The sequence below is a fragment of the Colletotrichum abscissum genome, assembly GCF_030869225.1.
Source record: "Colletotrichum abscissum strain IMI 504890 chromosome Unknown Scaffold_7.1, whole genome shotgun sequence".
Lineage (NCBI taxonomy): Eukaryota > Fungi > Ascomycota > Sordariomycetes > Glomerellales > Glomerellaceae > Colletotrichum > Colletotrichum abscissum.
The window spans coordinates 41,459-54,546 of NW_026850514.1; the positions used below are offsets into that span (position 1 = coordinate 41,459).

At 55.9% G+C, this 13,088-nt stretch overlaps 4 protein-coding genes across 4 annotated transcripts; 3 read left to right on the top strand and 1 right to left on the bottom strand.

Annotated features, from left to right (window-relative positions):
* Positions 1-2,608: 2,608 nt before the first annotated feature.
* On the top strand, positions 2,609-3,340 carry CABS01_03544 (uncharacterized protein; the record flags this gene model as incomplete). Its single annotated transcript, XM_060536919.1, has 1 exon — positions 2,609-3,340. A coding segment is annotated over one exon (732 nt), but the record flags the coding sequence as incomplete, so codon positions are not given.
* A 290-nt stretch (positions 3,341-3,630) lies between these two features.
* On the top strand, positions 3,631-6,453 carry CABS01_03545 (PHD-finger domain-containing protein; the record flags this gene model as incomplete). Its single annotated transcript, XM_060536920.1, has 1 exon — positions 3,631-6,453. The coding sequence occupies one exon, from the start codon at positions 3,631-3,633 to the stop codon at positions 6,451-6,453; it is 2,823 nt and encodes a 940-aa protein (XP_060391178.1).
* A 933-nt stretch (positions 6,454-7,386) lies between these two features.
* CABS01_03546 (glycosyltransferase family 4) lies at positions 7,387-8,874 on the bottom strand (the record flags this gene model as incomplete). Its single annotated transcript, XM_060536921.1, has 2 exons — positions 7,387-8,370; positions 8,443-8,874. The coding sequence occupies 2 exons, from the start codon at positions 8,872-8,874 to the stop codon at positions 7,387-7,389; spliced, it is 1,416 nt and encodes a 471-aa protein (XP_060391179.1).
* A 1,929-nt stretch (positions 8,875-10,803) lies between these two features.
* Positions 10,804-12,758, top strand: CABS01_03547 (major facilitator superfamily transporter; the record flags this gene model as incomplete). The annotated part of the gene is made up of 2 exons (XM_060536922.1): positions 10,804-11,010; positions 11,202-12,758. 2 exons carry the CDS (start codon positions 10,804-10,806, stop codon positions 12,756-12,758), a joined length of 1,764 nt encoding a protein of 587 aa, XP_060391180.1.
* Between the last annotated feature and the right edge of the window lie 330 nt (positions 12,759-13,088).

The window sequence follows — 13,088 nt, forward strand, 5'->3', positions numbered from 1 at the left end:
CTGTTTGTCACCTCCAAAACTCCAACGCAAAGTCGCATGCAAAACTGCAGGTCTCCAGCTTGACCAGGGGGAAGGGCGACTTGTTGCAGGGAGCGAAAGACCGGCTCCATGCACGATAATATTAGGCCCTGGCAGTAAGACCCGGTCGGCCATTCCCAGATTGATCTACTGACCAATGAGAGAAGGGAGAGGGATGTTGAGTTGAGACCTCAGACAAGTGGGAATCGGCAGGACGCGACGCTACGCCGTGGGACTTGCGGCTTGGGGGAGGAGGGACTTCACCATTTTGGGTTTTTAGGAGGAGCATCAGAAATGCTGCCCTTTCGCAGACGAGCCCCACTTTATCCAATGGAAATCCAATACAATCCGATCCCACTGCAGCCGAAAAGAGTCGCTGAGCCAGAGACGTATAGAGATGTACCTTTTCTTCCTTTTGCTTCCTTTGAAGTTCTCAAGGTACCTCGGCCTATCTATCCAGTAAGTCACTCCCGTCCTCGTTGAGGTGTGTACGTACATGTAACTATGGGTGGCTGATTTTGGTGTAGCGTCCGCTTCGTTTCCGTAGCCCTCGACGCGATGAACTCTCGACTGCCGTATTCGTACCTTTTCGGCTGGACACACAATTCTGCGACGAGAAGTGAGAAGCTCTTCTATGATGGATCAGAGAGAGAGAGAGAGAGACGAAAGTGGATATTGGGCTTGGATGCGAAGAGCATTCGAAGCAGTGGAGTCCAGAGTGGATGACGGCGCCTTTGAAGTCTGCCCATGGTCTCCCATTGGAGCAGAGGCCTTCTTTCTCAGTCTCACCACTCACCACCTTACCTCCAGCGGAGGGCCCCCCGAGTGTCTCTCCAGTCCCGTTGGCTTCTTCTACCCCTGGCGCCATGGCGGGTTGGACTTGGGCTGCCCTCAACCGGAAAGTGACTCTTGCCACCCGCCCACGTCGTCTAGCTGCCTACCTAGCACAAATCAGAGAAGAGCAACCACTCACTTGTTCACAAGTCGGGCAGAATAGGGGGCAAGGGTACAAAGGTTTCCTGCGAAACGACGCGCCAACGGCAAGTCACTCGAAGGCCTCCTATTTTAAGAAAACCCAGATTGCGCATAATTGGACGGGCCTCACGTCTCCCTCGGGATGGGATGAAAGCCATGGTCATCCCCGATTCTCAGTCTTGAATTTCGCTGGTTTGGTTTTCCAAAGACGCTACCATGTTTGAAGGCATCGAATTCGACGCTTGTTCAACTGGAACTCAACGAGGAGATCAACGCGACGCCGGCATTCTCCCGCTCATAGTATGGAGCACACAAGCAATCAAACCTACGCTTATCTTATGCCTAGCCTTCCGTCGGCCAGATACCAGTCACATACTCTCTCTCCCGTGTCTCTGGCGTCGACTTCTCCCCTCCTGGCTTACGGCAATAGGGATTCAGTGCTCACAGCTGTTCACTTCCGCCTACGCCCTCCACGCCTACCTACCTGACGGATATCTTATTCGTCTACGCATATGGCACGCGGATGTCCTCTCTTTTGCAGGCAGAAACCAGCGAAGCAAGGCATCCATGAACCCATCCATCCGTATGGCGCACGCAGAGTCACTCCCGTCGCGCGGGTCACCCCTCTTTCGACCAGTCCTCGACCAGTCTGCCGTCGCCTTTCGCCCTCGGTTGTTCCACCTCTCGCTCCTCCCGTCACATCCGCCCGGCGTTTCTGCTAGGGCCAGAGAGGATCCATCACCCAACTCGCACCAAACACCAACACCACGCTGCCTGCCCATTTCTTTCTCTCTTATTACTCATTAAATCTTTGCATGCCGCTTCTTGTCCCTCCACTCCCACCAGACGAGTCTGCCTCTTGTTTTTGTTCACATCAAACCGACGTTCCGTGGCCGCCAGCTGCTCTCATCAAGATGATGAGAGTCTGTTCTAGTCGAATGCCTCCTTGATTTTGTTTTCGGTACACTTATTGCGGATAGCGTCTTCACTCCACTTTCTCTCCAACATTTTGCTTCTTTTATCACGCAGACTTGGATTTTTTTTTTCTTTCGCCCTCTCCGCCTTCTTCTTTGCCTGGTCGACCTCTCAGGCGCGTCTGGTGCGGAGGGCTAACAAGGCACTCACCAGTCCTTCATCAGACGGGAACCATCACACACTTTCCCATTTTCTCTGTGTCTGGTTGCGGCCTGAAACCTCTTCTGCCTGAGGCATCATGGATCTGCGCTAGACATCTGATTGGACAGTTGGAGCCACTCATATCAGCGTGTCCACCGCCTTTCGGGCTTAGCTTCAAGTAAGTACCGGTACCTCTGTACCCTGTTTTCCCTACACACGGGCTTTGGCTTTTCTGCCCTCGTCTCCCGTTCTCTCTCTCACTCTCTTCCTCGTCTGTCTTCCCGTCTCTAGTCTCCCCCCGTCCTGTTGTCGTCGCCCTTCCCTCCAGCGCATGTCCGGCCATACCAGGCTGTGACGGCTGGCGGACTGGCTGGTGGTAGCCAGTGCTCCCCAGCCAGCGGGCGACGGGCCAGGTGCCAGGGCATCTCAAGCTGAGCAGGTGCGATGCTCCCCAAGCATCCCAGCACCCAGCAACCCGTCCTGAGTCCTCATCGCCCTTCCCCCCAAAAAATCCCATCTTCGAAGACGCCCCCCCTTCCCTTGCCTTCCCCCCCCCCCCCCCCCCATCTTCCAGTCCGCAATCCGCGCACCGAAGCACAAGGTGCCAGTCAGTCCCCAAGCCCGCAGAGTCCAAGTCCCCCAACCTAAGCAGTGCAGTCACTGTTCCTGCTCGTTCGCCCTCTCTCTCTTTTCGGCTTGGCCTAGGCTCCGGCCTGCACGCTCCTGCACTGGGACCTGTCTCGCTCAACTCGTACCGCACCGCACCAGCACCAGCACTGCTACCTACTACTCCTACCCAGGTACTGCTGCTGCTGCTGCCACCACCACCACCGCTGGTGTCTGCTACGCTCCTTTGGGGGACCCATCCATCTTTCTCTCCTTCGTGTCGTGCCCCCCTCTCTTCTTCTCTTTCAATCTCTTTTCCACCCTCACTTGCTCGACCCAAAACACCCTTCTCTACCTCACCTCCGGTCCTCAACACTCGATTTCCTCCTCATACTACATTCTCCCGACTCGGCCCAGCTTTTCGAAACGCTCCATCCCTCCCCGTCAACGAGGCGCAACCGCTCAACCCTTTCTTCGACTTGATCCGTCTGCTGGTTTCGATCGGTTCGTGGACACGCTCTTCGCGATCACAATTCGAAAAGTTTTCCACCTCACGACGCCCACAACACACGCTTGTGACAACCTAACGGTGTTTTCCTGGTTTCGGGACGACCGCGGTGTGTGAGAAGCGATTTGTTGGACCGTTCCTCGCCTCTGCGACGACCTGTCCTTTGTGAGCCGGACTCGACAATCCCACCGAGTCCTACCTTACCCAGCTTCGTCGAGAACCCTCGACTCGACCATATCCTTCCCGCCGACGGATGACGACGGCCCTGCGTACTGCTGTTTCTGTGGTTCATTCGACGGCTTGTACCTGTGCGTCTAGACAGGCGTCGTCATGCTACCCAGGCCGCAACAGTAATCATCTCACCCAATACCTCGACTTCAATTCGCACCACGAGGCAAACCTAGATTATGACCGAAAAGCCCCAGCCGCTGTCGACGCAGACCGCGACTCCTAGTCAGACCCTCTTCGCCCCGAGCGTACCAGTCTCAACACACAATGTGCCACGCAAGGCCGAGACGGTAGAGGAAGAAGAGCCGTACACGATCAAGTGTATTTGCAACTTCACTGACGATGATGGAAACACGATCTATTGCGAGACGTGTGACACGTGGCAGCACATCGACTGCTTTTACCCTCACAGTCGCGAGGAGGCCCTCCGCGAAGACTTTGCCCACTCGTGCGCTGATTGCAAGCCGCGCCCCCTAGATCGACAAAAGGCCATCGAGCGAACCCGGCGACTAAAGAATGGTCCCACGACAGAAACCATACCAGATAAGAAGGCCAAACGCCCGCCATCCAAAAGCCACAAGAAGAAGCCAAAGCCAACGGACTTGCAGTTGAATGGCCACCCTGTGGGCCAGGAGAATGCAAAGCACGGAAGTCCGAGCGACCACCCTCACCCAACCAAGAAGGTGAAGTCATCCCATCGGCCATCCCATTCGATCAGTTCTCAGAACGCAAAGCGAAGTCCTTCGTACGGCAATGGTGGGCGATCACAACCCAACGGCCACCCCCCAAGCCCAGCAACTACTCCCCCGGACCTTCCGAGCGATTTCCAAATACACAATTACTCGGACGGCTTCTTGTCCATGAGCAAAGAAGCAGACATCCCCATCACTCGCATCAATTCCTTTGCGAGCCTCTTCGTTTCCAATACCTTGTCAGTTTGGCTTCGGGAACCGGATCGTATGAGGCAAGAGACGGGCGAGGAATTCAACGACGTCTTTGCCAAGCTGCCGAAAGACATTGACGCTCGCAAGCGTCAGCTTCACGTCGAGAGCAAGAAGATTCCTGTCTCGCCAGAGACGACATTACGATGGCAATATCTTGCTACCCCTGCCGCCATCGAGAAAGACGTCCCTTTGATTGAACTCAACGGCGTGATCGGATTCCAAAAGGACTACTGCGCAGATCCCGAAAACCTATGGGAGGAACTTTCGTCCCCGTTACCTTTTGTTTTCTTCCACCCCATGCTTCCCTTGTACATTGATACCAGGAAAGAAGGATCGATGGCTCGCTTCGTTCGACGAAGCTGCAAGCCCAACGCCCTGCTGGATACGTACCTGTCAGGCCAATCTGAGTATCACTTCTGGCTCATGAGCGACAGATACATCGCGGCAAACGAGCAAATTACTCTACCATGGGACTTTAGGCTACCCAAGAAGTTCCAGGCACGGTTAGTGCATCTGCTGGGCCTCGCTGACGACGACACCAATACGCAGAACGAGTCGGAGATGGACGAGGCTGAGTACCAAACACTATCGGGCTGGATTCATCGGATATTGTCCGAGTACGGCGGCTGTGCGTGTGACTTGGGTGCGAACTGTGCCTTTGCTCGCTTCCACAGACAACACCAAGCGAAGGTTCAGTCTCGGCCTCCCGCAAAGAAGAAACAACGAAAGCCAAAAACCCACACCATCTCTCCCACCAGCACCGGTCACGCTACAAACAGTCGCGCAGCTAGCGAGGGACACCAAGACGACGCCGACAACGACGGTCGGTCAGTTTCTGAGCGCAGCAAACCGCCTAGTCGTGATCGCACGCCCGTACGCCAGGGTTCATTGGATCGGCCAGGTATCCTCACAGAACCGACTGACAGGGACAAACGCAAGGTTCAAATGGTTGAAGACTCATTCCGACGAATGGAACAGCAACAACCTCCACGCAAGAAGAAGCGAACATCCGATGGCACGGCATCCACTTCCGGTTCTTCCAAGACGAAACAACGGAGCTCAACCAGCAACGCATCCAGCGGCACTACACACTACGTCGATGCGGGAACATCTCGAAGCAAGTCGAATTCCCCTTCAAGTGGCGTGTCACCAACGGCACAGAATCCGTTCAAGGCACCTGCCTCCAGAGCCGAGTCGGTCGGTTCCCAGTCCGGGCGAACATCATCCACACCTCGTCCCGTTTACTGCGATGCCGGTGTACAAACCGACCCTGTCGAGGGCGAGTGGTACAGTGAGCCCGTTCAAACACCCAGGCCACGACGCCGTATCATTTCTCTTTCGCAACGGCTGCTCAACAATCGACACCGCCTACGCTGTGATGAAGTCGAGAGACGCAAGTCACTCTCTTCTCTCTCCGCTCGGGAACCAACACCCATGGACGTGGATCAACCAGCTGAGGTCAAGCCTAGTGCTGAATCTCCTCCGCCCTCCAAGGATATTGGCAATCAAGCCCGCGATACATCGCCAGCCGCTCCTCCTGCTGGCGATGTCGTGATGTCGGATGCTCCGACAAGTTCGCCAAGCACCGTAAAATCGCCCCTGCAGACCGACAGCGTTTCAGATGGACCCGCGAATGGCTCAAGCAGCCCGTTGAAGATGAGATCACCGGAGTTACGAGTCACGATGCCACCGGTCCCTGCCTTCAACGGACCCACATCGGCGACTCCCAGTGCCTCAACACCGTCGACAATCCAGTCGCCGTTCTCCGCAAGCAGTCTACCCAGTCCATTTGCTCCGACTGCAGCCAATGGTGTTGCGGCACATCCAAGTCCGGTCAAGAAGAAGTTGAGCCTCAGCGATTACACCAAGAGCAGGATGAACAAGGCCAAGCCTGCTGGCGCTCTGAAGACCTCACTCTCTGGCACTGAGGAGACGAAGCCAACGCTCGATGCTATCGTCGATTCTCCAGTGGTTGAGAAGAGTGCGGATGTTCTTACACCCGTTACGGGTAACACGATCAACTCGAATCCTGCGGCTGCGGCCGCCAACACGCTGTAACATAGAACGGGGTTCACGAGTTCCGAAGATGACACGGCGGCTTTTATTTCCCCTCTAAATATTATCAAAAACGTTTCGGGGCGGCGACAGTCTGGTGATTGACTTTGGCGTTTGGGCAGCGACGGACAATGGGAAAGGGAAAGGGGAAGGGGTTCCTCGGGTTCGGTCAGCGCTTTTTCGGGAATGTCTTCAAATGAACTTCGTTTTACTGTTGTTTTTGGGAGGAGCTGCAAAAAGAAAATGCACGTCTTACGAAAAACACACAAGCCAATTTCGACACTATTTTGTTTTTGTCGTCTGGCAGGAAAGCTGAATCTTTTCTTCGATGGGGGATCTATGGCGTAACGTAAGGGGGACACGGACAGACGCAGTGAAGAGCCGGGTATCGACCGATACGAGTTGAAAAGACCGGAAAGGAGGTTCCAACTACTCTTGCCACGAACGGCATGTTTTCGTGTGTATTTCTAGGCTTTGTTAGCTGTGCCGGGCGACGTGGAAGTCGCCTCGGTGCGGGACTACTACACCCCTCCCATGACCAATGGATGGCTCATTTTTTTTTGCAGCTGGGAACAGGCTGCCTAAGTTTTCGCTCACAATATCCTGTTTCCCTGATGCCATACTTGTGATGTGACTTTTGCAATTCTATCTTGATTTTATCGACCATCTCTCAAGAGTGTCGATCTCGGGTCTTACATGCCCGCCAGGTACTCTTACAGGGTATCTCAATTTCAAACCTCCAACCAATTCTTTCGGTATAGTACAGACAGACGGCTCTCCTAGCCATGCCGTCCGTCCCCCATTGCGATGCGAAATCCAGACAAGAAAATGAGGCAAGAAAATCCGGATGGAACGCGGTTCCAGGATTGATGAAAATTGATAAACGTGCGAGGTCCAGAGGTCTTTTGTAAGGCCCATAACACACGGCATGTTTACTCAGTATCTCTTGGTCGTCATACCCCAGTTATCCTCCTTAAAGATGAGCAGAGCGAGGCGATGGCGAACAAAGAGGCCAAACAGGCCGACAAAGAGCTGGAGGAAGGTGACCTCCCACGCGAGGCGGTCCTCTCTCAGGGGACCTCTCCAGACGAGCCACAGGTTGAGCAGGGTGAAGTTGCTCGTCTCCACAAAGCGGCCCTTTTCGTCCACTGTAACTTCCAGAAGGCGCAACTTGGCGAGCAGGTGCAGTCCTTGCGCGACGAGGGGCCGGGGTTGGCGTTCGGGGCTCCAAGGCGTCTTACTCGTCTCGAGGAGGCCGGTGCGAGCGTTGAATCGGGGCAAGCGGTGACGAGGGCAGGGGATGAGGCCAAAGATTTGGGGCGTCGAGTAGAGGAAGTTGAAGAGCTGGGGGACGAGGAGGAGGCCGAGCGTCTTTGAGAAGTGGCCGAGGATGCCGACGGTGGCGAAGACCATGCCGGAGAAGTAGCAGTAGGTGTCGCCGACGAAGACCTTGGCGGGGTACCAGTTGTGCAGGACGAGGGCGAAGGAGACGCCGAGCCAGGGGAGGAGGAGGTAGAGGGAGAAGAGGTGGGAGTCGGTGGCCGGGTGGGGGTAGGGCGTGAAGAGGTAGAGGCAGTCGTTCAGGACGAGGAGGAGGGAGACGACGATGCACTGGGAGACCTCGATGCCGTTGATGCCTGCGAGCATGTTGATGGACTGAGGGCAGAACATTGCGATGCAGGACATGTAGATGTAGTAGAGGACGCCGAGGTCGAAGAGCTCGCCGAGGTAGGGCTGGAGGGGGATCGGGATGACGATGGAGGTGACGCCAAAGTCGACAAAGTAGATTACGAGGATGGGGACCGAGGCCAGGCCTGGGATCCACCACTTGTGTCGCCATCGGATGTCGAAGAGGTCGTCGCCGATGCCTAGGAGGGCGGTCGTCTGGAGGGAGATGATTGCGGAAAGGTAGGAGGCGAGCTGGCAGTTTGGGATGTGTCAGTAAATAATCTCTCGTGGTGTTACGCTCAAGGAGAGACGAGGTAGGCCGACCTTGCTATGGGGGAAGCGATGAAGAAATCGTCCCTGCTGTACGTGCTCGACCTGGAATACAACGTCCCTGTTTCCACCACCGCTAGTGGCGGCAACAATGTCCTTGTAGAAGGGGAAGGGGATGAAGACGATGACGACGAGTAGGTAGACGGCAGCGCAGACGGCACCCATGCACTCGGGCAGCTCAGGGCGGTGGTGCTTTGAGAGGTCGCGACCCTTGAAGCCGGCCTGTTTGAAGACTGGGCCAAGCCATCGGATCATGGAGTAGGCCAGCGCAAAGGCCAGGACTGAGAGTGCCAGTGACGCTATCAGGGGCTCGCCCTCGCCCTGGAAGGCATTGAGGAGGACTGCGACTGCGGCAAAGGAGAGGGCCCCCAGGCTCAGAGTCTCGGTTCGGGTGAGGGTCGGAGAGGAGGTTGAAGAGGAAGCCATCTTGGGCTGTGGTATCGTCGGGTTTTGCAGGCAAGAACGCGCCCACTGCGGGTGGTTGTGGTACCAGCAGCTCTGTTCAGTTCCGGTAGCGTTTCCTTTACTTCTTGTAGGAGCCTAGGCTTGGCTGTGGTGCGATTGCATCGTACTCCTGTGCGCAAGGTGAGTAGACAGGTGCGCAGGTGGTTTTGTTTTCGGGAAAGAGTGGTTGAAGCTGCAACAATGGAAAGAAGAGAAAGATCGCAACGTCAAAGGTTTTGCGATGGGACACAGTTGCAGAAGGTGGAGGAGGGCTTCGTCAGTTTGGAGAAAGAGGTCCCCACTCACTTCCAGGGGGGGCGCGTAATCGGATGGTGGCTTTCCCTTTCCTGTCTTCTTTTTTTTGGAGTATGCGGACGGATAGAGTGTGGAAACCACGCTGAACTTTCCCATGTGGGCACTGGGCTTTCCGGGAGGCTGCGGGGCAGATACGCAGTGCGGCAGTGGGCTGTGGAGGTTCAGGGAGCGTCAGGAAAGGAAGGCGAGGAATCAGCAACCGAAGTGGAGCCGGGGAACGGTTACAAGTTACAACCTTCCACCTCATTGCACTTGCAGGCTGTTGCAGCTGTTGCAGCCTTTGGTCTGTGCGAGACTTGGCTCTTGAGTACTTGAGAGGCGGCGCATTGACCAGTGGTCGAGTGTGTAGTATCCATAGTCTGGCAATTCTAGATGAACTCTATCTCTACAGTTGATTGATTACAAACTCTAAGGCTCTTGTTGCATTGGTAACTGGAACTTCATCCTTTACTTCCTAGCAGTCTTCTCGCTTATAGGTACTTACACTACAGCTGTATATGCATTTGATACAACTCACAATTCCGCCGTGACAGCTATCTACCTTAGATAAGTACATGAAGCTTACAAACACTATTCCAGCTCGCAACCAATGACCACCAGCTGCGGAAACTAAAGCAGAAAACGCGGAATTAAGCATGCCACGGCAAAGAGATGACGGAATGCCCAACACTGCCGATTTGCCGTATTGGTGGTCAGCCCCAATCCCATTGTTCCGTTGCGGATCTCCATGGAAAATCCACGGCTCCGTCTCCAACGAACCCCGCGTCCTAGACTCTCCCGTCGCCGTCACCGCCTATCACTGAGAAACAAGATCCGAGGTTGCTTGTCCTTAGTGTGTACCTTAGTCTCAGAGGTCCACCACACCCTACCCAAGGTAGAGTCAACCTGCATTCTTCTCGTTCTTTGTGTATCCATACTATGTGCCCCTCCAATCCCCGATCCCCCAGACCCCAACTATGCCCGTCTCGAAGCGGGTACGGAGATAAAAATCTGGAGTTACTAGCCCCGACTCAGAGGACGCAGAGGGGAGCGAAAACCCCGGCGGCGGAAGAGAGGCTAAAACGCACTTTCCTGCAGGTTTAGCCTGCAAGTCGCAAGGGGGGGTCGGCCGAAAGATGATGGAGATGGGGACTTTGGACAGTACTGGTCGAATAACGTTACACCATTCACCTCAACTGATCGTCGCCCTTGCCTCGCCCTCGCGCCCTTTCCTACACACAGTACACAAGGGTAGATGCGGCAACTGGGGGGGAAAGGAAAGGAGAGGAGAGGGGGGGTCTCGGGTTAGAATTACTAAAGCAGTTTTCCTTACTGCTCACGCCGTAGAGTCACGGCAGCGCAACTGAGTAGGTATTATTGCTAAGTGGATAGATACGCCAGGCACGCGGATACGTGCTTGCTCCTCCCGCCGGCTACTACTTCCGGGCCCATTGCTCTTTCCCATCCTCATTTTCAATTTCCCATTCATTCTCCTTTCACCTACAAAACCCCCTCCTTCCTACTTTTCAATTTCGAGTGGTATCACTATCAACTACTTTGATCAATCTTTTCACCGACTGCTCATTCATAGGCATCATCCACTTTTGTCAGCCAAGAATGACGTCCGAGAAGGACGTGGAGACGCCGGCCGGCGCCCACGGGCACCGAGGATCCTCTTCGGAGCAGGGCACCCTGACGGAACGGGACACTCGACAAAACTTCAACGCATCAAGCGATTTGGAAAAGGGTGAAAAGACTGAAATGGAAGAGAGAAAGAGCTTCGACGATGTTGAGGATACGCCCGACAGCGAGCCGTACCAGGAGGTGAGTTTCCATATTCTCTGCAGATGATACTTGGCAAGACTTTTGCGCCTGCTTAAGAGTTTGCCAAGGCTCAATGGCCATTGGCACTTTATTCGTCTTTTCCTATGACTTCTCCGGGAGTGCCCAATTCCGTTACAACCTAATGTCATTTATACTTTGTGATACTCGTTCTGCGCTAACTCCATCTCCAGGACATCGTCGTCGAGCGCATACATACGGGACACTCCCACGCCAGCGCGAAAAGTCGCCTCTCCCGCATAGCAAGCCTGGCCTCCTCACGCCGCAAAAAGGAAAAGGAGCAGCTCCCTCCCACAATCCACCCCGTCTCCGACCTCGACAATGGCCTCGTCGGCTGGGACTCCCAAGATGACCCGGCCATGCCCATGAACTTCCCCCGCCGCCGCAAGTGGATCATCATCTGGTTCCTGGCCGGCATCACCTTCATGACCCCCTTCGCCTCGTCCATCCTCGCCCCCGCCATCGAGTACCTCAACGAGGACTACGGCAACGCAGACCTCACCCTCGGAACGCTCCCCGTGAGCATCTACCTCCTAGGCTACGCCGTCGGCCCCCTGATCCTCGCGCCCCTCTCCGAAATGTACGGCCGCCGCCCCGTCCTCACGGCGGCAAACTTCTTCTTCTGCGCCTGGCTCATAGGCTGCGCCCTCGCGCCCACGCTCAACTCCCTCATCGTGTTTCGCTTCCTCACGGGCATGGGCGGCTCCGGCTGCCTCGCCATCGGCGGCGGCGTCATCGCGGACATGATCCCCATCGCCGAGCGCGGCACCGCAATCTCCATCTGGATGGTGGGACCCCTCGTCGGCCCGACCATCGCTCCCATCGTCGGCGCCTTCGTCGCCCAGGACGTCGGCTGGCGCTGGTGCTCGTGGATCGCCTTCATCGCCGCCACGCCCATGGCTCTCGTCATCGCCGTCTTCAACCAGGAGACCAACCCCCGCGTCCTCATCGACCGCAAAGTCGCGCGCCTCCGCAGAGAACTGAACCGCCCCGAGCTCCGCAGCGTCTACGACGACACCGCCCCGGGCGCCGCGCCGAAATCCACCTCCCAGGTCCTCCTCCGCGGCCTCGTCCGCCCCATCAAGATGCTCTTCCTCTCCCCCATCCTCTTCAGCGTCAGCCTCTACTGCGCCTTCGCCTACGGCGTCCTCTACCTCCTCTTCAGCACCATCCCCCTCGTCTTCTCCTCCACCTACGGCTTCTCCGTCGGCACCACGGGGCTCGTCTACATCCCCCTCGGCCTGGGCTACCTCATCGGCATGGCCTGCTTCACCCTCCTCTCCGACCGCACCGTCGTCCGCATGACAAAGGCCAACAACGGCGTCTACGAGCCCGAGATGCGCCTGCCCGACTGCATCTACTTCGCCGCCCTCCTCCCCGTCACCTTTTTCTGGTACGGCTGGACCGCCCAGTTCCACACCCACTGGGCCGCCCCCGTCGTCGGCCTCCTGCCGTTCGGCATCGCCATCCTCGGCATCTGGCAGCCCATCCAGGCCTACGTCATCGACGCCTACCCGGCCTACGCCGCCTCCGGCATGGCGGCCTTTACGGTGTTTCGCAGCGTCGTCGCCGCCTTCTTGCCCATGGCGGGACCGTCCATGTACGCCGCCCTCGGCCTCGGGTGGGGCAACAGTCTGTTGGGGTTCATTGCCGTTGCGCTCATCCCCGTGCCGGCGTTGATATACCGGTACGGAGGCCGCTTGCGCAAGTGGCAAAAGCTGGAACTTTGATGAGGTGGAGAGAGTGTGTCGGGATGAATGGTCAGTTAGATAGACTGGGCTTTGTGAGACAAAGTGTGTGATAAAATTGCAAGATACCCATTAGATGTAGAGTTTGTAATCAATCGATAAAATCATCGCTTCGTGTCACTTTGGCCATGTTTCGTCTCATACCTTAGCAGTGCTCAGCTCAAGACATAAATAAACCCCGTGCCTGACCCCTGAATGGAATCGACCTACATTGCACATCAGCACCAAAGTAGACGGGTCCAAAATAGAACCTCCAGAAAGCCAAAGCTCAAGGCACGGGGTGTGATCCAAAAGAGTCCCATTATCATTACT